Raw genomic sequence first — 27,991 nt, forward strand, 5'->3', positions numbered from 1 at the left:
GCAAAAAAGACGCTTATACATTTCTCGAGATTGACAATATACTCTGCAATACTTTTGCAGTCAACGCAAATGAAATAATTCAACATAGAATCGATGAAAACGCTCAATAATGTTTGGTTTTTTGTTTTGTTTTATTTGAGTTTATGAAGTAATAATCAAAACTAGAATTGGGTACGATAAAATAAAGGACTTGAAACACACACGGAATTAATTGATATCATATTTTTTCTTTCCACCAAGTCCACCATTCATTGGAATAATGATTTGAATTTATTTTGATCAGAGGGTGTATGTTGCCTCAGTTAAATATGTATGAATGAGTAAAAATTCTTTTGTAATGTGTTTTAACTGCTTCGTTTTGAAAGTACCGGGCCAGATAAAATCCGAGCAACAAAACGCTTTTGATCATTGAACTTACCAAAGAAACATTGATAAATGTGTTTACGTAATTTGTAGAGAATTGCTGTGCATTTAGAGGGACATGTCATCCCCAGACAATATATTTAGCTGCCGATGATGCGAAACCTATAACAATCACTTCTATTGTTTTCACTTCGTATCATCTGCTGACGGCATCCAGATGAGCTGTAATATCCAGATGACGACAGCTAAATATATTGTCTGGTCATCCCGCAATCAAAGTAAATATGATTACTGACTATCATACATGTACTATTTAGAGACTTAGAGATAGACGCATATGCCATACAAAAGAGAAATGAAAAAAAAAACAAAGAAATTTCAACCATTATTGGAATTGGATTTTTTTTTATTATTATTTTTTATATACGCTATGCAAATGCGATGAATTTGATTGTTTCGAAAGAATCAACCAATATGCGGTCATTTGCATGCCTGTGAATGTATCTTGTGCCAAATAATAATAACACAATACAAATGGAGAAAAAACTGATGGATTTTCTCGTTGGAAAAAATGAAAATATGCTTGATTATATGAGCAAAGTCAATTCACACATTTCCCTTTCAACCGGAGTGAATGGCTTTGTAACAGCACTGATTTTTCCAACAATGAAACATAAAACGCTGATGAGAAAAAGAAAAAGAAGAAGAAGAAAGAAACTAATGCGAAATCTTTTTTCACGATGTAAATGAAATCGTACCTGAGAAAATTTTAGACGAGAAGAAAAAAAGTTAATAAAAAATGATTAAAAAAAATTAAGAATATTTTTCGAATGTTATGCTGGATATTTTTTAGTTGTTACTATTTCATTTTCAAATTGTCTTCAAGCAAAACAAAAAAAAACGCTTGAACGATATTCCCTTTCACCGAATTTCTATTGCAAAAATATCACAAACCAAAAAAAAAAAGTAAATAGTGTAGTTATTAGATTCAACGTATCAAAACTAAAAACTTTTTAGTAAAAAGAAAAGAAACACCATTCTTTTACCTGAACTCTTATGAACTGAATCGCACGAGACAGATAAAAAAACAAAACAAAGAAAATATTACTTATGGTTTTAGTCAATTTGAATAAAAAAAACATTCACACGTTTAAAAACAAAAAAAACATATTATATGTATTTGATGAGAAAAAAAAGTTTGTCAATGTAATTAAATATATATTTAAAGTGATTTTGGAGTGAATGAAAATGCGCACCGCGAGGAAGAAATAAAAAATTCATTCAAATTTAGAAGTAATTTTGCTTAAAAAGCACAAATAAGATTAAAAATCACCCCCTACGTTTTTGTCAACACTTCCTTCTCCACTCCCAAAAAATACATCGTATGACAGTCTGCAGCAGGAGCCAAAAAGTTACATTAGTGCTCAAGTTTAACAAAAAACAGACGCGGAAAAATGTTCCAAATAATAGGGCTTGTATGCACCTTTGCACCACCAGCAGCAGCAACCTCAATACAAACGAATACGATTATTATCTGTTGTTTGAATGTTTAAAAAAATTGAATTAATCGTATGATAACAACAAGGAATTAAACAAAATAAAAACCAATACCAAAAGAAGTTTTAAATTAATTTTGATGACAATATTCAAACAAAAAAAAAATTATTAAAATTAATGCGTAATTTGAATTTTAATGATATAAAGTTAAAACTCTCACATAATTGATTGGTTGTGCCAATTTAGAAGGAAATTATATTTTCTGTAACAAAGTTACTTGCGCTTCAAATGGATCAACTGTTAATACATTTATAAAATTGTCAAAACAATTCGATACATGATTGTCTTCATATCTAAAGAAATGACGATGATGTTACCATGGGGCTCCGTGCGAATAAGATCTACATCACAATCATTTCTTTGCCAAAACACTGATAACTTGACGACGAATGTCTATCGATTTTACGAAAAAGACAAAGAAAACATATTTGTAGATCGATTAACTTTGCATACAGGTGTTCACAACTTGTATAATCCAAAGAAAATTTGCCAATCATTTTATGCATGTGAAAACAAAAGCTTTGGCGAATTTTCTTTGATCCCAGTAAAATTCAACTGAAACTCATACCCCTCAAAATACCAACTTAATATATATATGATCCAATTTTATTTTGTCACAGTGATTTTTGTCATTTATTCTTTGATTTAAAATTGTGCACGTTTTAGTGTACGACAACGACACCTCCACTTTTCGAAATTCACTTAATATCACTTAATTTTCAACTGCTGACCCTATAAACCTTGGTTTAGATGTGTCTTATTCGTGTGGTTTTCATTTAAAAAATAATACTATTATCATTTTTGTTATGAGTTCATTAAGCTCACTTTCAAACATGGATCAACATAAATAGTATAAATAAATAACTTTAGATAAAAGAAGAAGAAGAAGAAGAAAAAACAACCATCACACAATGAACGAACGCAAAATTACTAAATAGTCAGTTACATAATGTCCAAAACAATATAATACATGCTTACAATACAACGGAATAAAACAAGGATATATAAATAAATGAAATTCCATAAATTTTTTTTTAGAAATGCGTATGTTTTAATTGCTTTATTTTAATTGATAAATGAATAAAAACGAAAGAAAGACAAACATTACGAAATATAATAAAATATGGAATTGTATAAAATTAAGTGTCGGCGAAACAATAAATGGAAAAAATATAACCGTCAAATGGTTTTTAGTGATTAAGTGTTCGCCTCCATACTTAAATCATAACCGACATTTATATTTATAATACATAAAAAAAGAAAACCAAACAACAAACATGAATTACTATTATTATTATTATGAAAGGAAAATTCATTTTATTACACATTTACCAACATTTACAGAGATTAAAAGAAAAACAAACGAAAATAAATGTATTTTGAATGTTTGAAAAAGAAAAATGTGTGTTTTAATCTTTCGTTATTTTTATCGATTCAATGCAAACTAATAGTCTAATCTAATTATAGGTCATTATATATAGCCAATGAGAGGATATGAAGACTTCAAGTCTCTTTGAGCCGACGGTGGCGCCCCGAATTTCAAAGGGGACGTCAATGTAATTTAACAACTCAAATCGAAACTAAACAGCGCGCCAATTTTAAAATTTGCTGTCATTTACTCCCATTGTATTTGTATATAGCATAAAAAGTGTTAAACACACTAAAACAAACAAACTATATAGATAGTATAACTTAGAACCGGTGAGTGCCACCCAATGCGCCAAATGTAATGGTGTTTTCGCCTGTCATAAATAAGGACATATATGCACATTTTTTTATGCATGATGTTATGCATACAATATGTCTCGTAATTTCTATGATTTTTTTTTTTCAAAACTACAATTTGACAGGGCCGGTATTCTAATGCCACTTTCCGATCAATTTGTTCGGAATTATTCCGAAAAACATATTTCTATGAATGAATATTGTTTTGAATAATATTCTAGCCTAGGGGGTTCCGACTTAAATGAATGATCCATATGCGAGCGAATTTTTCCTATATATTTTGCAAATGTAAACGAATGGTCGCAAATGTTTCTTACAAATTTTGCGAATGGTGGCGGATGTTTCATACAAATTTGCGGACGGTATCGAATGTTTCATACACATTTTGCGGATGGCGCATATGAAAAGTCATATTTTTACATTCAAAAAGTCAAAGTGACAGATTAGGTGACAGAGATTCAAGCCGAATTGATATTTTATTTGGTAATATTGAGTGAAATTTTTCTAAAATGGTAAATAAATCTTTGCCACTCGTAATATAATCACTGTAAACGGTGCCTTGTGAAAGGTTTTTATTTTCATTGACGTAACTTTCAATTTCTTTTATATTATCTGAATTTATTTCTAAAATCTCACTTTTCGAATCGAATACGGCTTCTAAAATAATATTCAACAAATAATCTTGTATTTTTTCTTCAACTGTTTTTCAAATTTAGTTGAGAACAATGACATTGTGTTTGAAACTTCCACGACAAACTGAACACAGCAATGTGTATGTACAAATGTCACACGACAGTTTGTCGCATCTAGCAAGACGTATGCGGCATTCGCGAATGGTTGCGAATGAAATGTACGAATTTTCATAGATGTTGATGCGGATGAATATACTTTGCTTCGTATATTTCATGTATGAATAGGAAAATTTTCATATATTCCGTATAAAATGGCATTCGCATATAGTAAAATGCCCCTTGATTCTAGCACATAACGAGAATAATAGTCGTTATTCATAAGACAAAAAAAAATAAACAATACTCCACTTATTTTGTTCGGAATTATTCCGACACCTCTTTCAACAGTGGAATTATTCCGACAATATATTGAGAGGACTATTTATTTGAAACTAATATTTTTTTGTCTTTTCAACGTTTGGCGTCAAATATGGACACCAAAAGTACCAAAATATAACTTTAATAGAGCTCTACATTTGTCGCCAAACATTGAAAATATAAAAAAGAATTGTTACACACTCAAAATATTAGCTACGGTCAGGCGCTGAATCGGACTGAAAACAATAGAAGTGGTTGTTATAGTGATTGTAGTAATGTGAGTGTTAATATAGTTATAACAATAACTTTTATTGTTTTCACTGAGCTGAGTTGTTTATATAAACAAATGATTCCGAACGATTTTTGTGGATTGTTCTAGAATACCGGCCCAGTTCTCCATTGAAAAACTGATGCATATGCCCTCTAGGATAAAGCTGTCAAAATAATCAATATTCATCGATCACAATCGATTTGAAATAAACACATTTTATTCGAACGAAAAAAACCAGAAAAAACAGGAGAAACGAACAAAAACCACTGAATCGAATAATATAAAACGGTGTCAACAAACGTGTTGATGAAGATTGAGAAATCGTTTGAAAATAGACAAGTTATTTGGCAAATGACAGTACGGAGAGTTCACCGTCGAATGACAGCTTTATCCTAGATGTCGTGTTGTGAAATTTTTCAATGAAAGTTTAAATTGAAAGCATAGGAAACTTGCACCGACCGCTTAGAACCATAGATCCCATTCAAAATATCTTATATTTGTCTATATTCTTTCCTTTAGCACAATTATGAAATCAAAATCAATTGAAAAACAAAGCGCCACACTACCAGAACATCCATTGGAAAGATTAAATCGGCATCAACATCATGGCAGGCTCAGTCTTGCAGCAGTGCTATCCAGAAACCACCTATACAACCAACTAACAGATACCAATAGATTCAAGGAAAATCCAAGTTGCAAGTTAAAGCATGAACCGAATATATTCCACAACCTAGATAAAGAAAAAAGAAAAATTAGTGGTACATTTCATAGAATCAAGATGATAAACGATTGGGATATAAAGACATCATTCTTAAAATGTGTGAAAAGAATAATTGAAGCTTACAACGACGTGCATTCTAAATTATACTACAGCACAGCATTGGAAGTTTGCGAAGAGGAAGAGACAAAATTAAAAGATTTGCTGAAAGGAATGAAACTAGTCGAATCACAAAAATGTACGATTGGAATTATGACAGAACACATATTTTTAATTACAGATCGCAGACTTGAATGGGCGGACATAATCGATAAATTCATGAACATCAACACAAATTGCATATTTTTACATGAGCAAATGGAAAAATTGTGTTTTATCAATTCTGGAATGGCGCACTTTGAATTTGTACCAGCAAATGGTAGTATCGGTAACCACTCTGTCAGTGCACGCACACAGTAGTGTGCACACTCACACTCAATGTGCATCGCACACAGTGCTTGTATTTTGAGTGTGCACGCACACTTAGTTACAAATTTGCCAACTAATGTGTGCGTGCACTGACAGAGTGAAAATTACAGCACTGTCGGTAACCATTATTTCGTAAAAGAAAATTCTTTTTGTGAATATAAAGACATGTGGTTAGACAGTTATTGCTCGATTCGAATTCGGATTAACCTATTTTCAAGAATATACCGTCAATTAAAATGATGAATCAATACTTATGAATACTGAATGCAAAAACAAACCTTGGGATCACAATTTGACATTTTTCCGAGCTTAAAAACAAATTGGAAACCTTAAACTTCGATGTTTCAATGGCTAAAGCAATTGCAATCAAAAACGTCCTACGCCATCAAGGTAGCAAAAAAAATGAGAAACCATGAGAAAACAACAACAATAACACGGCCACACAGAGCTGTACTGTGCGTGCCGATGCATACATACACATATACGCTCTGTTCATTCTTCCATTCCACTACTATACGTATCTTTCTGGTCAACAGATCTATGTAGCCATGTTATTGCTGTTGTTTTTTTCTCTTTTTCGATTCATGCAGTGTAACTAAATTGAGTTCAACTATTGAATGAAAGATGGCACAGATGAGGGGCATTCGCATTTTGTCTCTTCATAGACTTACCCGGTTGTGAATGACTTTGAATAATTTTATATCAGATCGAATTATAATTGACAAAACACAATCAATGCATTTTTAGACAATACACAACTCCAAAATGTTTGAAATAACTAATTAACTAATTACTTATCAAAAACATCCTTTGGATATAAAATAGTGATAAGTGTACACAAATTCGAAAAGCTTTTCATTACACTCTATCATACCAAGGATTCCATAGCTTACAACTTCAATCAATATTGGTTATCTATTCAATGTGTCACACATATTCACTCTTCACTATGACGCAATTCTATTTAATCAGCTGTTCAATATGAAATAAACAGATTTTGTTTTGAAATGGCATGAGTGTGATGTTTTATTGTTTTTTACCTTTTAAAACAGTGATATTTCATCCATTCTTTTTCCAAAATGAAACACAACGTATTTTTTGCTTGGTCTAGTTGTTTTTTTCTTTAATTTTTATTGCCTGTTATTTTCTTCTGAGAACAAACTATATCAATTAACCGAAGGATCACATTTTCGGTATACTTTTTTTACATATGGAATTTTTTCTTCACAAACTAACGAATGTTTAATTGACTAAACTGCTTTAGTTTAAGCACATTCTAAAATAGCATCAGGTAGAGAGGATTTACACCATATTGTTAGCGGTTTTGCATTGGCGCATGGCTTCATTGAACCCTTGACAGAGGGACAAATCGTGTTGGTTTTCAGCGCATTCCAAGAATTGCTTGATTTCCCATGAGCATGGACCGGTTTGTGGTTGTTGGGATTGTTGGTAGGCCGGTTGTTGGTAGGCTGGTTGAGCTGCTGGTGCTGCTTCTGCCTTTGAGTCGCTGCCGCCCGAGAATAATCCTGTGACAGCGTGACCAACAGTGTGTCCCTTGAATATAAGAAGCAAAAATCGAATAAGCCACCATTCGATGAATCATAAAAACAATTTAACTTACAATAGCTGAACCAACAGCGACACCACCAGCGGTGGCTGCCATTTGTTGGAACATTGATGGTTGGCTTGATTGAACAGGAGATCCAACAGCGCTTGGTTGAGCTGCCACTGGAGCTGGTGTTGAAGCGGGTGGAGGTGTTGGTTTGGCCGGTGCGGCTGCCCTAGCTGGGGGAGCAGTAGCCATTGTTCTGTAATGGTAATTAAAATGACGAAAATAAAATTAATTAAACGCGTAAATTGATGATTACATTAATTTCGAGAAAAATAGCACATGTTTACTGTAGTTGCATTGTCATGTGACATTGATGCTGTAAGATAAAAATAAATCAACGTAGAAAACAAATGTCGTACACACAGCACAATCGAATGACACATCAACGACGTCATCAACGAAAAAACATACGATTCGAGTAATCAGAGTGAAAATTGTGAAATTCAATGTAATTTTCCGCAATACTTTTCATTAACATATCTTTCATTCAAGGTTATGTTCATATTGTTATGTAACCAGATGACTACGATGAATTTACTTCCGCGGAAAAATCGATTAAAATCAATGAAACACAGTTCACAATATTTAACAATTCAAATGATTCTTGTTCACTTTTCCGAAAAATACTCCGTGAGAAACACTTGAATGTTCAACGAATTCATAAGAAAATTGAACTTACCGTCGGCCAACTGGTGGTGGTGATGCTGAACGTCCTCGTCGTGCCATTTTGTTATATTTTTATTACTTAATTTACTTCGATTAAATAGAAATAAACACTGGAATATGAAAAAAAAAAAAAGAAAATAAATTATTCTGCACTACGCTCAATGCAAAAAAATCTGAATAGTAAATGACTTTGTGTGTCTACCTTTTAAAATGTGTTCCGATTACTTTTATGTCTTTCTTTATACTGAACTGCGAAAAATGAATGAATGAGAATTTCACTTGACATCTCCTATTCGAATTGGACTTTGGACTTTCGAAAAAGTTCCGAAGAATGGTCTAGAATATTCAATGAATCTGATTTAAAGTTTGAAATAATCAACAGATGGCGCTGTATTACACAAACGATCATTTATTTAATTTTCATTTTGTTCCAATGAATTTTTTCTATTCATATTTTTTTGAAAATAAAATAAAATCAAGTTTTCCAAATAATTTCACATTCAATTCGATGCAATCACATTTTCGAATATTCGATTCGAAATTGCCCCTTTCGAAAATTTGTATAGTTCGACCATTCGACCAGATGATTTCATTGACAACTTTGAAACGATGAAACGTCACCGAGAAAGAAATTTCGATTAAATAGAATTTTTCTTTCGCCATATCCACAGCTTAAGCCCATTTTCACAAAGAATTTCTTATCTTAAAATGGCGAACATTTTGGAATCGAATGTAGTTAGTTATGTTTGTGCTTGTGGTCACCTGAATCCAATCACAAAATTGTTTTTCTGTCGACATTGTTTGAAGCCGAGGTGCGGTTTTTGTGTGTGTCATGAAGTAAGTTATTTCTTTATTTGGACGCTTTGTGCAATGTTTCAAAATTGAAAAATAAAATTCATCAAATGTTTAGGTCGATTCTCATTTTTGCTACAATTGTTTGGAAAACATCCCATCGGGTGAAGCAAAATTGAAGAAGTATCGGTGTAACAAATGTTTTGAATGTCCAAGTTGTCAACATACGCTGTCATCACGAGCAACAACTGTTCAATTACCACGAGATGGGGATGTGAAGACGGAGAAAGGTGATAAAGCCGAGACATCAGCTACAGAAGGTGGCGGTATCAAAGAAACAACCAAGGTGTCAGCTCGGAAAATGTATTATTTATCGTGTTTGGCTTGTCGGTGGACATCACGGGATGTTGGACTATCCGATCAAACAAATGGTAAACACACACACACACCAAATGTTCCTTGTATTTGAATCCATTTAAGTCGTCTTGAATTAATTGTTAAAATTCGAAATGTTTTCAGCGGCTGGAAATTGGCCAGAAATCGAATATGCACATTCAACACGATTTTCAAAACTTATGGAATACTATCAAGATACAGTTATAGTGGATAAGCAAGAGAAACAAGATTATTCACGCCGAATGACACCGAAGAAACATAAATTTGGTAGTTTAACGGTAAGGATTTTCCCATCAAAAATTGAATTCTTTCAAAATGGGTGAAAATTATCACGGAAGTTGAACATCTTTCACATATCTCTCTTGTAATTTTCCACATATAAGGACCGTACTGGATTAACAGCGTCCATGGTACGTCGTCAAATGGGATGGAGTGAAAAGTTGACGATAAAGAAAAATCCGATAATTTCACCGTCCGAAGCCAGTGAAGATGTTGATGAATTGCCAAAAGACATTTTCACGCAACCGATCAACTTAAAATCAGTGACGACGTTAAAACAACGACTACAAAATCCAGCACTCCAACCATCATCGGTGAATAACTTGTATCCGCAGCATAAAAGCATTTCAATAAAACGTTCTTTGCGATGCAAACAGGTAATCACATTAATTTTTTATTGAGTTAAAGAATTTATCATGTTGTTTTTTTTAAAAAAACAGTGTCAACATAATGTTCTAAAGCCGGAATTCAATCCGCCTTCAATAAAATATCGTATTCAACTGTATGCCAGTGCACACATGCCCGATGTACGTCTCATCAAATCGCAACCAATTGTATTCGGTTCAAGCGATACATTTACAATTCATTTGCGTTTAACGAATCCAACACTGCACGATATGACCATAACAATTATGGATCTACCAACAGCTGACGAAGAAGATTTGATAATATCGGAGTTGAAGAGTAGTTTTGAGAAAAGCTTGAATGCATCATCGACTGTCACAACGACAAGTGGTTCGGCACCAAGTAGTCTAACATCGTTGCCGTTGAGCCGACAACAATCGATTATTGCCGAAGAATTGCGATCCGTTGGCGACAGAGTGAATGCAACGGTTATCATTCCAGATTCATCATTCATTTTGAATTATCGCGATGATGCGGCCGAATTTGATGACGATGATCAAGTGAAAAAAGAAGAATTAAAATTCATTTTGTGGCGCAAAGCAAACAAAGTGGCAATCGATCTAAACGTACGACCACAAACAAATTTGTTGAAAGTCGGCGATGATGTGGTTGCCGGATTTACAATGCAATACACTTATGTGAATACAGTCGTCGGAAGCACAGCTGCAAGCAGCACATCGAGCAGTGATAAAAAGGAACGGCATGCATTAAGTGTTCGTGTATACGTTCGTCTTGGACAAGTTCAACCAAAATAATCATGCTGCAGCACAGTTTTTTTTCTCGTTGCAAATCTTAGCTTTGATAATTGAAATATGGTTAATCCAGTGTCTTAAGTGATTAGAAATGCCGTGGAATTTTCATTTTAAAAACAATGCTAATCTTAACGTTTTTTCATTTAGTTTTGGGTATCGCACAGATGAATTGACACATTTTTTTTTTCTCGTTCCGATTTTGTTCTTGAAGAACATTGTTTTTGAATTGAAAAATTCCATCACTTGATGTGACTCTAATTTATTAAACAATTTATTGGCATAAATACGATATACTCATAAATCAACTCCCATTATTAATCAAATCGAAATAAACTATTCAGTATTCATACAAACCCAATGCTTTTCAATATTTCATCATGCCTTTTCAGCGATGCAAATGAGAGTGTATTAAGCATTGAAGACTATGTCATGTAAGTAAATTGGCAATTGAATCGACAAGCGTGAAAATTTCAATTGGTTTGTTGACATATAATATTCAATCAATTAAACATTGTACGTAAAAGCTTGAATTTGTCCCGCAAGCACAGAAAGACCGAACTTCGGTCACCGAGGAAATATTGCTTCTCCAAAAATAATTGAAAACGTTTTACTTTCATTGCTTCGAATCAAGATCACACCGAAAGGTTCTTGCTAAGAACTTTATATTAAGAATTTTCTTATTTTCATAGTATGGAAATAGGTGAAATATTCCAGTATGATTTACTTTCCCGAAACTGTTATTGAACCGATAATTTCTCACATTCTCGAAAAATGATTTTTGATGAATAAAAACAATTTTATTGTTTACATTCGTATGGCACGTGAAAAGATATACACACTGACACCGAAAAATGTCACACAAAATTCGTACATCAGCAAATTATAACTCATTACACAGTTATTAATCATCCGGCAGCAACCATGGTTCATTTATGTTTAATAATGTTTTGTCATGGAATTTCAGAATCGCAATTAAGTGTGTTGCTTAATTTTCGTAATGATCGTTAGCAAATAATTCGTCATATCGCTAAATATTTATAGTCCCTTATCGCACGCGTTACAATTGATTTCGCATCTCTGTCAATATGCACGAAAAATCAAAAGGCTATCGTCTGATTAAATTAAATCAATTGGCTCCACGAAACACACACAATTGATGTGAGCTGTGCGATCTGTCTCAAAATCGATATATAAACAGTGTTTTGAGTCATTGAATTTTCAGTATATATCGAATCATCTTGAGTGTTGGCCTGAAAGTGTGTGAGAAAAAAAACTTGTTTGCAAATTGGTGTGTTAGTTCCAAGCAATAGCCATTATTTCCTAACATCTATTGCTTGTATTTCACAATGTCATTCTCTTCGACGCCAAGCATAAATGTTATCACGGAGTTGATTTCACCGCCTCAGAGCGACAGTAAGTAGTAGACAATGAAAATTAAGTGTTTAATTTAAAAAGCAACTGCCAATTGACTCTTTTTCGTGATCCTTTCAATTGGTTCATATTCAAATGATGTTCGTCGATTTTCAAACCATATGCTAGAACAAACGTACTCTGATTAAAAATTGTAAAGAAAGAAAAAAAAGTCAAACTTTTCAATTAGAACTAAATTAAGTATGAATTTTTTTTATTTATTAAAAATTATGACACATGTACAAATACAATTTTTCCGTTTAAAAATCTATTCATTCGAATTTTTCCATGTGTGTCTCATGTCTCTCATGATTTCCTCCTGTCTATAAAGATTCGTTCGGAAATCTTTCGATATATCTTTACATTTTGACTGAATCGTTTTCATGCGATTCAGTGTTTTGTCAGCATTATCGAGCGATGCAAAACCTTTAGCGAGTATATCATCCAGACTCTTTTTCTCTTCGACAGCGATGATAGTTTCCTCCAATTTTTGTCGTTTACAATTTTGTTCGTATTCATCGACAGCAGCATCCATATTTCGTAGTACATTTGCTGTGAGATTTTTGAGCATATTTTCATTTGTTTGTAGCCACCAGGCATTTCGTATATACTCCTGATAATCATATTTATCGTAAATCACATAGTCTGGTAAACGTTGTTCATTGGCATATCGTTGATATTGAAACGATAGCAAATCGGTGGCGAAAATCGGAAAAGCATCTAACCAACTGTATTTGATTAATTTCTCTTTAAATTCAAGTGCATTCAAGTGTCGTGGACCCACGTATGCTAAAATGTGTTGAATCATTTTGTATGCGGTGCGTTCGGCCGCCGATTTTGATGCGATGTGTGCACAAACAAATTTTAAAATAGATGCTTCCAATGTTGCTATTTCGCTGATGTCATTCATATTTATCACTTGATGAATTTGTAACGATTTCAAAAACTCCACAATTTGTTCGGTGTGTTTTTCGGCGGTTTTATGCCAATTTTCCGGAAAATACTCTAAACCTAATGGGATGTCAATTTGATGTTTTGGTACGAATTGGCGTAGCTCATATGGAAACAGCATTGGTGAATCGATGCACGACAGAGTGCACATTGAAATAAGTCGAACTATGGCTTCGTTGTGATAATCGATTAGGAAATTAAGTTGTGTCGATGCCTCGAGTAGTGTTGGATTACGATTTACAGAGTGATAAATTCGTTGCCACAGCTCATCGGCCAGGCAAATTCGAAGGAATGAAACAATTTGTTGCATTTCCAATTGATCATCGTAGAATGAATTGGCCGCAGTGTACTTTAGACCATGTTTTGTTAGATGACATAAATTGTTCGTGCCTCGACCATTTGCAAAAATGCATTCGTCAATTTTCTCCTCGTCCATATAATCGTATAGATTCAGAGCGTTTCGTACTTCATTCAAATCGCCTGTATCCAAACTGTAGACTATTAATCCGGCCGCATTGTTCAATTCAATTGCTTTCATAACAGCCGCAAACCGTGCCCGACTTTCACGCAAATTTTTCGTTGTCATAAGAAATAGAATGGCATTCGTGCCATCGATATCTTTCCTAGTGTACGCTGTTTTGCTTTCGTTGATCAATTTTTTGCCGATTAGTTTTCGCATGCACACATTGATGCGTTGATTGTTGATCTCGTGTTGTTCCACAAAGAAAATGTCATCTTGTCGCGGATATTTTGACAATTGTCGATAGAAAACGTTGTCCAACCATTGGCTTATTTTGCATGATGCATCCTCATCGGTGTCGGGAAAAGATATAATGCATTTCCAATAGATATTCAACGGTTGTTTGACTTTAATTTGTGCAGTTAATTTCACAAGTTCGGGCGTTATGACATTCCACAAATCAATGCTGTCCTCGCGTATTGGCGGTGCGATCAATTTGCACGGCAGTCCGGAACGATATCTTTTCATTAGGCTCAATGTTTTCGACTGCAACGGATGATGAAGTTCTGGAATTAATTCTTTCATACTTTTTGTCGGTAACCATATTGGAGTATTTGCAATTTTTTGCCTTTGTTCAATCTTTTTGCGCGTTAAATTTCGCCAACTGACAAAGTATTTTTCAAGTATATTTTTATCCCAAGCGGTTTTCACATCGTTCGCAATCCGTTCCAATTCCGTCGATACAGCTTCATTCGCAAGATCTGTATAAATTTTATTAATCGATTCTTCGATAGCTCGATGTCGTTTGATTTCTGTGTTGGCCAACTCCACTAGATTATTCGATACATATTCTCCGATTACTTCTTCAGCATATTTTTCCGATAATTTTTCAATTTCTTTTCTTTTCATTTCGAGCTCAAGTTGTTTTTTTCTCTCTTCTTCCGCTTTCTTGCGTTGACGTTCTTGCTCTTCCAATTCTGCCTTCTTTCGTCGTTCAGTCTCTTCAGCTTCTTTCCTTTTACGCTCTTCTTCCTTTAATCTAACTGCTTCTTTTTCTTGCTCGAGTTTTAGAGCTGTCTCATTATCGGTGTCTTCCAGTGGCACAATGCCTGGTATCGTTGACGACATGATACCACTAAATAAGCTATTGCTAACGATTTGATGATTTGGTTTGTTGAATGTCGTTGTTTGACCCATAAATCCTGTGCTGTTCGTTTTTTGATTCGTAAAGCTACCAAAAATCGACGGTGTACCTGAGGCTAAATTACCGAACATATTCGGTGTTTGATCGGCAGATGGTTTTACTTGAGAAAATAGTCCGGGTTCTGGTTTTGACGTGACTACCGACGAAAAAATACTGTTATTCGGAACGGACCTATCAATTGGTTTACTAAATGCTGTATTGTTTGTAAACTTGAACGTAGCACCGTCAGATGTATCAAATGTTTTTGTCGATTCCGTTGAATTGCCAAATATATTCGTCTGAGGTGTGGACGACTGACCAAAAGCACTGAATACATTATTTGCCGAGGATTGAATCTGACTGGGCTGTATCTTGAACAGTCCTTGGCCTGATGCACTTTGTGTTGAAGAGGTGTTGAACTTATTCGATCCAAATAAAGAAGTCGTTGTATTCGATGTTGGTGCGGCAGTAAAAGTATTTTCAGATGAAACTGCAGGTTTTGGCGATAGTCGTGATTTGGGACTTGATTTTGGTGGTGCCATTGGCATTTTGAAAATGGCTTCATCCTCTTTGGCTGGAACTGGCACAGATTTATTCATTCTGGCCTCAATACGTGCTTCTGGTTTGAAGTAGTTTTGATCATCCGCTGACCACGCTCTCGGTAACAATATTCTATGGAAATAATAAAACGATTTAATTATAGAAAATCGATTGAAGGCTGAACAGCACAATGACAGTCAATGAGGCAGATAGAGAGTGGGAATGAGAGAAAACAAAAAGTAAATGAAAAAAATTACCCATTTTCATCGAAGCTATCATGTGGTTCGTATTTTTCCAAAACGCTTTTCGAATCAAGCGGTGCCCCATGAACCGCTTCCCCAACCGATGAATGTCTTTTGTGTTCAACTACGTTAATCGCTCGGTCCAATGTGTATGGCATATCAGGTGGAATGAATGAACCCCGGTTCAAAAGTACTCGATCATACTCCCTGTCCACCGTTAATCCATGGTATTCCAAAAACTGTGCACATTGCTCTGCTTCCTCGAATGCCAACAAATAGGTTAAATTTGATATTGGCATATAAACACCAGGATTCCTAGGTGCATACGCTTTGAACATAATATTAAGTGCTTTGAATCGAACTTGCGTAAAATAACGCAATAGAATACAAGCGTTCATGTATGTTGTTGATCGAACGAGTGAGAAGAACTTAACATAATTGTTGCTTTCAATGGCCAAATACACTTTAATCGCAAATTGTATTTCAGGCGATTGTTGAATCTCTTCCCGCAATTGTTTTACTTCCCACAGAAAGTTTGAATCATGCAAATTCAATAGCACAACATACGCACGAAATTCGGCTTCATTCGGGCATCGAATCCTCTTCAGATCCAAGTCATGATAAATATATCTGAAAGAAATGAACAAGAAAAAAATTGTTAGAAAAAAATGTGCCATAAAATATCAGTATGCATTGCTTACTTCAACGATTGCAAACACTTTGTCAGGTTTTCCGTATTAATTCGTTGATCAAAAACCGATGGTTCTTCGGCAATTAATCGAGCCGCACAATGAATATGAAATCGAGCACATTGTTCGACGAGCAGCACGGTTTCGGTACTGCAAAGTTCTTGTTGTGTTATATCCTTGCGAATACTTCTGGTTCGATCCCACAGGAAATGATACCAATCACAAATACTTGTTTCTGGATCATCACACAAATCCATTATGTTTTGGAGTAAATATGTCATGGTTAACTTCAAAACAGGTTCTGGTCGTAATTCGTGCGGTAAAGGTGATTCTTGATCGGCCGAACTTCTTGAATATTCTTTTACAGCAATATTATGATTCATGACTGACTTTGAACCTTCTTCCAATTCAAAACTGGCCACACGATGCTTCGATTCACGTGACAAACGCTCTTTTTCGGGGCACATATCCGGGCATATGCCTTTTGTACTGGTCGCTTTTTTTATATCCACATTTTTGACAGTTGTCAAACGTACCAGTTTATCACGAGCATCCAATACCAAAAATCTATTTAAAATATATAAACACACAATGTTATGTGAATACACACACAATTTCAGACGATGAGATTTTATTGCTTACTTTTCTTCTGGTGTATGAGCCGGTTTGCGTAAAATAGCTTCCAATTCCATTTTAGTAGCTCGGTCCGTTGTCGATAGTGATAGTGTCGGTACAGGAGGAGGAGGCGAAAATGCACGACCAGATTGTTGAGCATTAGCATTAGATAAATTCATTGACGTTTCAGAATTCTCAACTGAAAATGTTGGACGTGAAAGCATCGCCGTTCTTAAATCACCTCTGTCTATTTAAAAAAAGAAAATCAATATTTTGAGCTATCCAAATAATAGCATGGCCTTTGATTTAGTTTAATCTTACTTGTGAGTCGATTGGCTCCAAACACCGCTACTCTCGGTGTGCTGGTGTTCGGTGCGCCGGTCATTGCTTGTAATTCATCTTGCACATCTGGATCCATTGAATCTGCCATCGTTTGGTTTTGATTTGTCCGCTTTTCCGAAATATTTCCGATTTATATTTCACTATTTTACAATATTCAAATGTTCATTTTGCCTCTTTCACACCGTTTCGTTCATGCACCTATCAAACCGGAGATAAAAACCAATACGAAATTGCTTAGCGCATTGAATATCAAAGCGACAAATTGATATACAATTCTAAAAAATTCACTTATAACTCAGTTTAAATTCAACACGGTAGCAAATAATTTTAAATGAAATTATTACAAATCATAACAACGCAACAAGAATATAATATCAAAAAACGATTGTATGTCTGACGCGTTTTAGTTGAATTCAAATCGATGAATTTTCATTTTTAAATCACTACTAAAATAAATGATTATCTATACTAAGTATCACCTTTTTCAAGTTTGTCTATTGATATTTCAATAAACTTGACACAAGCTACGTTTCTCAACCGCAAAATTATACGTTTTTACAGCATTTCAATTGAATTCACTTGGTTTAATTGATATTTTACCGCTTGATATCATCAACACAGCAGTTTTTTTAATATAAAATTTGCTAGTTTGTCGAGAAATGTAGCGTTCGCGGTCAAAACAAATCGCATTTGTGTTTGGACTACATAACCTTTTTGGCATTTTCAGTAAATTGATGACATTTCAGAGCGACGCAATCTATTGTTCGAATTCGACCAGTTTTCAGTGTTCGAATTTTCGAACTTCGAAATATTCCTAAATGCAGCAGCATATTTCGCAACGATGGGCCTTGATATGACGGTTATTTTTATTTGATTATTAATTGAATGAAATAATGAAAATAAATTATTTCATAGCTTGACGAAATTGAAGGAAAATTAGTTATACACGCAAATTTTGTTTTGAAAGAAAACGCGATATAAATGAAACAAAAAATCCCTTTCTAATTTGAATCTTTGCATGGAAAAATCCATAACAATTGGTATTTCAAAATATACGAAATTTTTTGGAAAATTGAAAAAAAATTAAAGTTCAATCTTTAAACTACCTTTCACTTAAAAGATCGCAAAGTTTCAGAAGTTCGATTGAAAGTGCGGGATGATTCAAATCAAAAGGGATTTTATATGGAAGAAGCCATTTCTAAAACCAGTAAGTGAAAAACTAAAGTGAAAAGTGCATACCGTTTGTTTTTTTTTTGTTGATAAAATGTAAATTGATTTCTTTCAAATTAGAATTTGGTTTCTTCAACTATGTTGTAATCTTCGTAAGTGGTTTGATTTTGAATGCAGTGCTAATGGAAACGTGTGGTATGGCTTTTGTGATTCCGGTATCACAGTGTGACTTAAATTTGACCGCTGGTGAAAAGGGGATTTTAAGTGCCGTTTGCTTTTTTGGCATAATTTGCTCCTCACATCTATGGGGCTACCTTGCTGATACCAAAGGAAGACATCGAGTTATTCAACCTACACTATTCATTGCATTTCTATTGTCCATCGCTTCATCACTTGTGCAGAACTTCTATCTTTTGGCGTCGTTGCGGTTTCTCAATGGATTTTTGTAACATGACACTTTTTTCCTTTTACTAAATGGACAAAGTAATAACAGTTTAATTATTTTCATTTATAATTAGCATATCTGGATCGTCAGCCACAATTTATGCGTATCTGGGTGAATTTCATAGTAATGCACAGCGAAGTAGAGCCATAATGGGGTCAGCACTTTTATATGGTATTTCGTGTTTGTTATTACCATCAATCGCTTGGTTTGTGACCAATCAAGAGTGGCAATTCGACATTCCGCTCATAGGCATTACATATAAACCATGGCGACTGTTTCTCGTTATATGTGGCTTGCCTGGGTTTCTGTCGTCGGTGATTTTGTTCTTTTTGCCAGAGAGTCCGAAATTCGTTCTCGGTCAAGGCGATAATAATGGTGCTTGGAAAATTTTAGAAAAAATGAATCGCTGGAATAACGGCAATAATTCACAGCTTGAACAATTTGAAATCTATGAAGAGGAAGAATCGATTGAAAATCGACGCCGAATTTCAGAAGCCAAAGATAGCCGATTCCCATTGTTGAGGTCTATTTGTATTCAAACAGTGCCACTTTTCAAACCTCCACACTTGGGGCCGACAATTTTAATTTGCACCATTCAATTTGGAATATACGCAACGAGCAACGGATTTTACATGTTTTTCGCTGAAATTCTCAATCGAATGGCATCCAATTTAGATAATTTTACTGATCACAGAATTGCCATGTGTGATGTCATTAATATGAAAACAGCCAATATGAGCAACAATCAAGTTCAAATCAGCGAAAGAGTGAGTAACTTTTTAAATCTTTCACTTATATTCATGAGTAATAATGTAATTTCGTGTCTTTCTGTAAAAAGGTTTGCATTACAAAGCTCGAATTGGCAACATTGGAACAGGGAATCATCTTGGAATTTTTGTATGCGGCTGCATTCGCCGTTATTGGTATCGTCATCAACAAAGTGGGCAAATTTCCAATTTTGCGTAAGTGATTGATATCATTTTCAAGTAAATGCGAAACGATATTTATCTAATATTTTTCTTCGTCGACAGTTTTCATTACCTTTGTAAGTGGCATGGGTGGAATTTTTTGTATGCTCACAAATATACATGTGGTACAAGTTTATTCATTCATTGCACTAATGTGTGCTGGTATCGCGGTGAATGTGGTCAATGCTTCTACAGTTGAAATTTACCCGACTGCCTTGAGGTATAAATGGTGCACAATTCATTTCATTTGATGATAAATTTATTTTCTCTTGTATTTTGAACCCCACAACAGAGCGATGGCAATTTGTATATCTTTAATGTTTGGCCGATTGGGAAGTGTAGTCGGAGCAAATATAACAGCACTTTTATTGGAAAATCATTGTGAAACCGTTTTCTACCTATCAGGATCGACCGTGATATGTATGTTATTGTGATAAGATTTATTTTTCTTTGTTATTCTTATCTCTTTTTTCATCTGATTTACAGTGGTCGGCTTACTTACTTTCTGCATTCCCGGTATACACAAAAAGGTCAAAAATCCAACGTAAATAGAGTTGAATGGACCCAAGTTTCAACGTAGATCAATTAGAGAGTTCATAGCCGTTGCAAATTTGAACGCATATTACAAAAAGCTGCCAATCTCACATTTATGTACAATTTGCAATTATGTAATAAATTATTATTGATACGTATTAATCTAAAAGCTTCTTTTCATCGAAACAATTTTTTTTCTGTTCTTTATGACTACTTTTTCAATTCATTCTTACGTACAAATTCTGTTCCAGAAAGCTTAAAATTACTTAAGCAATTTTTATTATTATTATTTATAGCCTTTACATTACTCAAAATTCCATGATTCAGCGTTAATGTTTGTATGAATTATACTACATTTTAATTCCCTTAGATGATGATAGAAGATAAAAGTGAATGTCTCATTCGGTGGTTCCAATGTCATGTGTCAATTATAATCAACTATCATCATAAATATTGGAGCCTTAATTGTAATTATTTATCTATTGTTAAAAGTTGTCTATCAGCTCACTACATATGTATTACGCTCATTTTAAAATGATTTTACATCTAGAAAGCATCTGTTCGTGAAATACTTTTGAAAATTTTACATAATTATATTACTGATTATTTTCAACCGAAATGTTAAAGACAAAAATTTGATTGAAGGCAATATAATTGCGTCAATTGTGATTTTTATCAACTGCGTTCGTACCAGACTGAAATTACCTAATTAATTTTGATAAAAGGACACTCCGATACATCATTGACGAAAGAATTTTTGGGAATCTCTCAATGTTTATAACAATTTTACTAACATCAAATCGTTCTATTATCACATAATCGTTAATTATCTCGTTGTCATCATTTGTTTATAATTAATATGACTGTATATATTCTGCTCTCATATCAATGAAAAGGTTAACATTTTATTCATTTAATGCAATTCGGTTGATTGAAGAAGACGCATTTTTTACAAATTTATAAAAAAAATTACAATAGAATTTATTAAAAAAACAGTTAAATTTTTGCATGGAAATTGTGTGTTTCGTTCTCTAATTGAAACTAATAAAATGGTCCAGATGAAAGATCTTCGTAAATTGGAAGATGGTGCGAATATTTTTGTGGCTTATTTTATCTTTATAAATTAAGAGATATGGATTTGACGAGACGAATTTTTCTGAATTAAATTCAAAAACATTTCATTTAAAAGGTCGCAGAAACTCAGACATTCGGCCGAAAATGCGAGATGACCTACCTCCGAAGAAAAAGGGAATTTATATGGATGAAGCACTTTCGAAAACCAGTAAGTGGACGAATATTTAAAAAGAATAAATAAACTGGAAACACGAAAATAGAGATGTAATCATTTTTCATACTCTTCCCGTAATAGAATTTGGTTTCTTCAACTACGTTGTAATTTTTCTTGGTGGATTAATATTGAATGCATCATTTTTGGAGACGTGCAGTATGTCGTTTGTGATTCCAGTGTCACAATGTGATTTGAATTTGACTGCTGGTGAGAGAGGCGTGTTGAGTGCTGTTTCTTACATTGGTATTATTTGTTCGAGCCATTTAATGGGCTATTTAGCTGATACTAAAGGACGACGTAAAGTCATTCTGCCGACATTGTTCATAGCTTTTTTTATGTCTGTTACTTCGTCGCTCGTTCAAAATTTCTATCTTTTTGCCACGTTACGATTCTTTAATGGATTTTTGTAAGTTTAATTTGGCATAATTTATTATTTTTCATTCATATATGTTATTTATCATAAAAATAGCATATCGGCTGCGTCTTCTACAATATATGCGTATTTGGGAGAATTCCACAATAATCTGTACAGCAGCACCGTGATAATGTGGTCCGCTGCAATATATGGTAGTGGGTGTTCGCTTTTACCAACGATCGCTTGGTTCGTTATTAATCAAGACTGGCAACTTGACATTCCACTCATCGGCATTACATACAAACCATGGCGATTATTCTTAGTTGTGTGCGGTATTCCTGGTTTTCTTGCTGCATTGATCGTACTATTTTTGCCAGAGAGTCCGAAATTCGCGCTCGGTCAAGGTGATAGCATGGGCGCTTGGAAAATTTTGGAAAAAATGAATCGCTGGAATAACGGCAAGAAGTCACAACTTGAACCATTCGAAATCTACGAAGAGGAGGAATCAATTGAAAATCGTCGCCGTATTTTGAAAGCAAAAGAGAGCCGATTTCCATTGTTGAAGTCTATTTCGAATCAAACAGCACCACTTTTTAAACCACCGCATTTGTGCTCGACTCTTTTGATTTGCACCATTCAATTTGGAATTTGTGCAACAAGTCTTGGTTTTTATATGTTCTTTGCCGATATTTTAAACAAAATGGCAACCAATTTGGATAGTTTTGTTGAACAGCGAATAGCCATGTGTGATGTCATTCACATGAAACCACTTAATATAAGAACAACCGAGATCAGCGAAGTACGTTTATGAAATACTTTAGAATTAAGAGTTACACGCCTTAATAGTGGCTTGTATAGAGCAAACGCAATTTAATAGTAATAATTTCTGTAAAACAGGTGTGTATCACAAAAATCGAGCTTGAAACATTGAAAAATGGACTTACTTTGGAAATACTGTTTGCAGTAGGATTTGCTGTTATTGGTTTAATCATTCATAAAGTTGGAAAGTTTCCAATCTTGTGTATGTATTTAATTGAATTAAATATCTCTAAATGAGGCCATCATTCAATATCAAAGAGCTTAAAATCAATTTAATTTCAATACTTTTATACTTTTTATCCGAAAACAGTTACTATTTCGATAGTTTGTGGTTCATGTGGAATTGTGTGCATGCTGACAGATATACCAGTGATACAAATATATTCATTCATTATATTGTTGTGCGCTGGGTGGGGCATGAATGTGGTTAATTCGGCTACGGTTGAAATTTATCCAACCTCTTTAAGGTAAACAACTAATTCGTTTGAAATTACTGGTCATTTGCGTTGCTAATCAATTAATTTAAAAATTTTTTTTACAGAGCGATGGCTATTTGTATATCGTTAATGTTTGGCCGACTGGGAAGTGTAGTTGGAGCAAATACGGTGGCTCTACTTATAGATAATCATTGTGAAATGGTATTTTATCTGTCGGGATCAAGCGTGATAGGTAATTTTTCAATTGATTATCCAGAATATTTGGTTACGATTGTAACTTTTATTTTTATTTCTTCTATTTCTGGATAGCTGTCGGGGTGCTGACATATTTTATCCCCCATATACATGATAAAGTCAAGGGCCCAACAATTCAAAATGCACCCCGACTCAGTGTGGCATCATTTAGAAACTAAATAAAATTATAGATAAGAGAACATTGGACTGGAACTTTGAATGGAAAAAATACGAATGACTTATTGACTAGTTTTTAATCCATTTAATGTACTTTTATGATTGAGTATAATAAATCATTGATGAGAAACCATTTTTGCTCATTTTTTGTTTACATTTTTTGTTTTGTTTTGTAAACAGCGTTCCTCTTAATTCTAAATGAACTGATATATGATGGAATGAATTCGTATTACCAAAAAAGCTATAGATTTGTATTGTTTATATAATATTTTAAAATTTATTCAAAAAGAAAAGGTGATTAAGCAATCATCTAGATATATTTCGTAAGAATCGTGCACGTTTCGATAATATTTCATAAAATCGTGATAAATTTAATCAAATTCATGATATTCACGTTTTTTAATCAAATCGTGTTGGTTTGCTTGAGAGATTTTAAGTGCTATAAATTTTATGGTGAGATTACGATTTTGTAACAAATAAACGAATTTACGAAAGAAAAACGTGATTCTCTTGCGTGACAGCTTTTTGATGAAGTACTTCCTGAAAGTGGACAATTTCAATAAATATAGATATAATATAGTTCTAGGTGTTCAATTAAAAGTGGCAATTCCTTGATTAAACTCAAGTTATGCAGAAGTCACAGTCGATTCAAATTGTATTTCGACACACATTTTCGAAAAACAAGCAAATAAAATCGAAGCCATACGCTTCAACTGTTTACTGTAATCAGACCAGGTTTTGAATTTTTTTAGTGATATAATAAGTCTGATTCAATGTGTCTGGCCAAATTAAATCCGAGTCTAGCTTGTATATGAGTTATCTAGCTTGATTTCATTTATTTATTTATTTAAGAGTGTCTACATCAAGTGAACTCAAATTTGGAACAAGATCACTTCAAAACAACTTTCAAGGATGATTCAAATGATTGTTACCGAGATGAACGTTTTTTTTTTTTTGATTTACAATTGTCATTCAGACGCTTTATTCATTTATTTTCTAAAAATGAATGCGGGATAAGAAGATTTCACTTTTTATTTGTTGTCAAATGATGAATTTTGAATTATGATGCAATTTCGTTGTATAATCAATGTCGAAAATGAAGGTTTCCAAAGAACCATGTCAATTTTTCATATAAAGAGTGAGCCAGCAGTTTTTGACTGAGAGTTTGTCTAACCCTACATTTGTCATAACTGAGCAGAGTGCGTTTAACTCTCAAACGGCACATTTGCATCGCATGCATGATCGCAAATAAGAATTAAATAAATTGAAATGGAAATATTAAAAGCGATGATAATACAAAAAAAGTATTGATTATTCAAAATAATTGGAATAATAAAAATAAATTAAAATAATTTTTATATTTATATCATTTGATTTTTCGGGTGAATCCTTCTATCGTGAATTAAACGTACGTTGTTTTGTTATGATAGCCGCAGGGTTTGACAAATTTGCAAGCAATGACAGCTGGCTCACTTTTTGGCATTCTTCTTTAAAAAATTCCATATATATGCAGTGCATATTATGCACCACAGATTCAAAAAAGTATCTTACTTTGATGTCGTTTTAAGTCAAGCCACAAAGTAATTTATATGTTGTAGCTAGTTCAAAGATTTGTAATATAAAAAGAATAATAAAATTGATATTAAAGATTAATTTTTTTTCTGATTTTTAACAGCTTTGTACTAGAAAGTTTGTAGAAATTCAAAATGCTCACCAATAAAGACCTACATGGAGCAGAAGATGGTGCGAAGTCAAGAATAAATAACCTTACATTTTTTTATCAATCCATTCTCTCTTTTTTCGTTAAAAAGGACGAAGATGTTCAGACGTTCATCCGAGATTTCAAACTGATTTACCTTTCAAGAAAAAAGGAATTTCTATGGATAAAGCCATTTCTAAAACAAGTAAGTGAGAATGATTTTTCAAAAATCGATAGAAAATAAAATAAAATTGACTATTGTTTAATAAAGTAGAAAATTGCACAAAAACTGTGCGATAGAGGTGAGCGTAAGATTGTAATATAATGAGATCTTTTCATTTTAGAATTTGGCTTCTTCAACTATGTTGTAATCTTCGTAAGTGGTTTAATTTTGAATGCTGTATTGATGGAAACATGTGGCATTTCATTTATAATTCCAGTATCAGAGTGTGATTTGAAACTTTCAGCTAGTCAAAAAGGAATATTAAGCGCAATTTCCTATTTTGGCATAATTTGCTCCTCACATCTATGGGGCTACCTTGCTGATACCAAAGGACGACGCTCAGTTATTCAACCTACACTATTCATTGCATTTTTATTGTCCATCGTTTCATCACTTGTGCAGAACTTCTATCTTTTGGCCACATTGCGGTTCCTAAACGGATTTTTGTAAGTTAAATAGACATTTTGGAGTAAAAAAATAGATTTATTGTTCCCACTTGGAAACTCTGCTGATAGTAATTTAAAAACGTAAATTTTATTGAAAATTAGCATATCTGGATCGTCAGCCACAATTTATGCCTATCTGGGTGAATTTCACAGTAATAAGCATAGAGGAAGAGCGCTTATGGGGTCTGCACTTTTATATGGTATTGCATGTCTGTTTTTACCGTCAATCGCATGGCTTGTGACCAATCAAGAGTGGCAATTTGACATTCCACTCATCGGCATTACATATAAACCATGGCGATTGTTGCTCGTTATATGTGGCTTGCCTGGATTTCTGTCGTCGGTGATATTGCTCTTTTTGCCAGAGAGTCCGAAATTTCTTCTTAATCAAGGCGATAGTAAAGCTGCCTATCAAATTTTACAACAAATAAATCGTTGGAATAACGGCAAGAAATCACAACTTGAATCATTTGAAATCTATGAAGAGGACGAATCGATTGAAAATCGACGCCGAATGTCAGAAGCCAAAGTTAGCCGATTCCCATTGTTGAAGTCGATTTGGAGTCAAACAGTGCCACTTTTCAAACCTCCACACTTGGGACCAACACTTTTGATTTGCACCATTCAATTTGGAATATACGCAACGAGCAACGGATTTTACATGTTTTTCGCTGATATTCTGAATAAGATGGCAGCCAATTTAGATAGTTTTATTGATCCAATGGCCATGTGTGATGTTATCAATATGAAAAGCACTAATATCAGCGACAATCAAATAGTTGAAAAAGTGAGTTTTTCTGACAGTTTTGTTTTTGTTGTTAAAATAATTTCGAGCCTTTCTATCGAAAGGTTTGCAACACGAAACTTGAGCTGGCATTATTGGAACAAGGAATTCTTTTGGAGTTTTTATATGCATCTGCATTTGCCGTTATTAGTCTTATCATCAATAAAGTTGGAAAATTTAAAATTCTACGTAAGTAGTTCGAAAAGAAACCAAATGGAAATGATATTTAATGGTTTTTCAAATAGTTTTAATACTGGAAGTAAGTGGATTGTGTGGAATTGCGTGCATGCTGACCGATATTCCGTTGGTCCAAATATACTCATTTATTGGACTAATGTGTTCGGGGATCGGAGTAAATATCGTTAATTCAGCCACAGTTGAAATTTATCCAACAAATTTGCGGTAAATATGATGTTGAATAATTGAATGGTAGATTTTATCAATATAATTGAACCGTGTCACTATGATTTATCAAACAGAGCAATGGCAATTTGTATATCGTTAATGTTTGGCCGACTGGGAAGTGTAGTTGGTGCAAATATTGCGGCTCTTTTACTCGACGATCATTGTGAAACCGTTTTCTATTTGTCAGGAACAACAGTTATGGGTGAGAGAAGATGTTCGACTAAAACAACTTATTTCCAATTCTAAATGGTATTTTCTTTTTTTTTCATACAGCTGTAGGTATTTTTTGTTTTTTCGTGCCCGGAATTCATGAAAAGGTCAAGAGTCGAATGTCAGTGATACAAAATGATCCGCGCTTGAGTGTGGCATCATTCAGATAAAGTGAAAACTGGATCAAAACTACGAATAACTTTTTTCGCAACTATTTTGCATTTAAATTGAGTATCTACGAAAATATATTCTCACTACTGCTTTGTAATAAATTTTTATTTTGTTAAAACATAAATATGAAAATTCATTTGC

General features: G+C 33.8%; 5 protein-coding genes across 9 annotated transcripts; 3 read left to right on the forward strand and 2 right to left on the reverse strand.

Annotated features, from left to right (window-relative positions):
- Positions 1-7,245: 7,245 nt before the first annotated feature.
- On the reverse strand, positions 7,246-8,762 carry LOC116344759 (coiled-coil-helix-coiled-coil-helix domain-containing protein 2). Its single transcript, XM_031773490.1, has 4 exons — positions 8,632-8,762; positions 8,443-8,539; positions 7,773-7,959; positions 7,246-7,705 (listed from the first exon to the last, which is right to left on the reverse strand). The coding sequence occupies exons 2-4, from the start codon at positions 8,487-8,489 to the stop codon at positions 7,454-7,456; spliced, it is 486 nt and encodes a 161-aa protein (XP_031629350.1). The 5' UTR covers positions 8,490-8,539; positions 8,632-8,762; the 3' UTR covers positions 7,246-7,453.
- A 277-nt stretch (positions 8,763-9,039) lies between these two features.
- LOC116344764 (dynactin subunit 4) lies at positions 9,040-11,406 on the forward strand. The gene is made up of 5 exons (XM_031773498.1): positions 9,040-9,266; positions 9,340-9,652; positions 9,741-9,895; positions 10,001-10,273; positions 10,337-11,406. Exons 1-5 carry the CDS (start codon positions 9,138-9,140, stop codon positions 11,054-11,056), a joined length of 1,590 nt encoding a protein of 529 aa, XP_031629358.1. The 5' UTR covers positions 9,040-9,137; the 3' UTR covers positions 11,057-11,406.
- Positions 11,407-12,242: 836 nt separating this feature from the next.
- On the forward strand, positions 12,243-24,045 carry LOC116344748 (synaptic vesicle glycoprotein 2B-like). Of its 4 annotated transcripts, none has more exons than XM_031773473.1 (8): positions 12,243-12,466; positions 21,792-21,884; positions 21,972-22,296; positions 22,360-23,044; positions 23,143-23,266; positions 23,375-23,531; positions 23,606-23,733; positions 23,811-24,045. In XM_031773473.1, the coding sequence occupies exons 1-8, from the start codon at positions 12,400-12,402 to the stop codon at positions 23,912-23,914; spliced, it is 1,683 nt and encodes a 560-aa protein (XP_031629333.1). In that variant the 5' UTR covers positions 12,243-12,399; the 3' UTR covers positions 23,915-24,045. The 4 variants fall into 4 exon arrangements, with proteins under 4 accessions (XP_031629333.1, XP_031629335.1, XP_031629336.1 ...); XM_031773475.1 differs by lacking the exons at positions 21,792-21,884; positions 21,972-22,296; positions 22,360-23,044; ... (2 more) ...; positions 23,606-23,733; positions 23,811-24,045 and adding exons at positions 18,606-18,692; positions 18,776-19,100; positions 19,174-19,867; ... (2 more) ...; positions 20,361-20,488; positions 20,555-20,771 and having other exon boundaries at positions 12,254-12,466; XM_031773476.1 differs by lacking the exons at positions 21,792-21,884; positions 21,972-22,296; positions 22,360-23,044; ... (2 more) ...; positions 23,606-23,733; positions 23,811-24,045 and adding exons at positions 18,615-18,692; positions 18,776-19,100; positions 19,174-19,867; ... (2 more) ...; positions 20,361-20,488; positions 20,555-20,771 and having other exon boundaries at positions 12,254-12,466.
- On the reverse strand, positions 12,643-18,196 carry LOC116344747 (protein xmas-2). Its single transcript, XM_031773472.1, has 6 exons — positions 17,965-18,196; positions 17,465-17,683; positions 17,171-17,390; positions 16,541-17,095; positions 15,855-16,469; positions 12,643-15,729 (listed from the first exon to the last, which is right to left on the reverse strand). Exons 2-6 carry the CDS (start codon positions 17,571-17,573, stop codon positions 12,732-12,734), a joined length of 4,497 nt encoding a protein of 1,498 aa, XP_031629332.1. The 5' UTR covers positions 17,574-17,683; positions 17,965-18,196; the 3' UTR covers positions 12,643-12,731.
- A 473-nt stretch (positions 24,046-24,518) lies between the features above and the next one.
- On the forward strand, positions 24,519-27,934 carry LOC116344786 (synaptic vesicle glycoprotein 2B-like). 2 transcript variants are annotated; one of them, XM_031773526.1, is made up of 9 exons: positions 24,519-24,647; positions 25,588-25,655; positions 25,724-25,816; positions 25,956-26,280; positions 26,383-27,067; positions 27,130-27,253; positions 27,310-27,466; positions 27,544-27,671; positions 27,743-27,934. In XM_031773526.1, exons 2-9 carry the CDS (start codon positions 25,619-25,621, stop codon positions 27,847-27,849), a joined length of 1,656 nt encoding a protein of 551 aa, XP_031629386.1. In that variant the 5' UTR covers positions 24,519-24,647; positions 25,588-25,618; the 3' UTR covers positions 27,850-27,934. The 2 variants fall into 2 exon arrangements, with proteins under 2 accessions (XP_031629386.1, XP_031629387.1); XM_031773527.1 differs by having other exon boundaries at positions 24,519-24,634.
- Positions 27,935-27,991: the final 57 nt, after the last annotated feature.

Source organism: Contarinia nasturtii, unplaced genomic scaffold, assembly GCF_009176525.2.
Source record: "Contarinia nasturtii isolate CC-2019 unplaced genomic scaffold, AAFC_CNas_1.1 Cnas_scaffold_1182, whole genome shotgun sequence".
NCBI classification, from domain to species: Eukaryota; Metazoa; Arthropoda; class Insecta; order Diptera; family Cecidomyiidae; genus Contarinia; species Contarinia nasturtii.

Excerpts from the sequence above, each read along its gene's own strand:
- LOC116344786 (XM_031773526.1), top strand. The coding sequence starts at position 25,619 with ATGCTCACCAATAAAGACCTACATGGAGCAGAAGATG. Across the intron at positions 26,281-26,382 it reads CGGTTCCTAAACGGATTTTT|CATATCTGGATCGTCAGCCA; the intron begins GTAAGTTAAATA and ends ATTGAAAATTAG. Across the intron at positions 27,672-27,742 it reads GTCAGGAACAACAGTTATGG|CTGTAGGTATTTTTTGTTTT; the intron begins GTGAGAGAAGAT and ends TTTTTCATACAG.
- LOC116344748 (XM_031773473.1), top strand. The coding sequence starts at position 12,400 with ATGTCATTCTCTTCGACGCCAAGCATAAATGTTATCACGGAGTTGATT. Across the intron at positions 23,045-23,142 it reads GAACAACCGAGATCAGCGAA|GTGTGTATCACAAAAATCGA; the intron begins GTACGTTTATGA and ends TCTGTAAAACAG. Across the intron at positions 23,734-23,810 it reads GTCGGGATCAAGCGTGATAG|CTGTCGGGGTGCTGACATAT; the intron begins GTAATTTTTCAA and ends ATTTCTGGATAG.
- LOC116344764 (XM_031773498.1), top strand. The coding sequence starts at position 9,138 with ATGGCGAACATTTTGGAATCGAATGTAGTTAGTTATGTTTGTGCTTGT. Across the intron at positions 9,653-9,740 it reads ACTATCCGATCAAACAAATG|CGGCTGGAAATTGGCCAGAA; the intron begins GTAAACACACAC and ends AAATGTTTTCAG. Across the intron at positions 10,274-10,336 it reads GTTCTTTGCGATGCAAACAG|TGTCAACATAATGTTCTAAA; the intron begins GTAATCACATTA and ends TTAAAAAAACAG.
- LOC116344759 (XM_031773490.1), bottom strand. The coding sequence starts at position 8,489 with ATGGCACGACGAGGACGTTCAGCATCACCACCACCAGTTGGCCGACG. Across the intron at positions 7,960-8,442 it reads CCACCACCAGTTGGCCGACG|AACAATGGCTACTGCTCCCC; the intron begins GTAAGTTCAATT and ends TTACCATTACAG. Across the intron at positions 7,706-7,772 it reads TCGCTGTTGGTTCAGCTATT|GGACACACTGTTGGTCACGC; the intron begins GTAAGTTAAATT and ends CTTATATTCAAG.
- LOC116344747 (XM_031773472.1), bottom strand. The coding sequence starts at position 17,573 with ATGGCAGATTCAATGGATCCAGATGTGCAAGATGAATTACAAGCAATG. Across the intron at positions 16,470-16,540 it reads AAGTGTTTGCAATCGTTGAA|ATATATTTATCATGACTTGG; the intron begins GTAAGCAATGCA and ends CATTTCTTTCAG. Across the intron at positions 15,730-15,854 it reads GATAGCTTCGATGAAAATGG|AATATTGTTACCGAGAGCGT; the intron begins GTAATTTTTTTC and ends TTATTTCCATAG.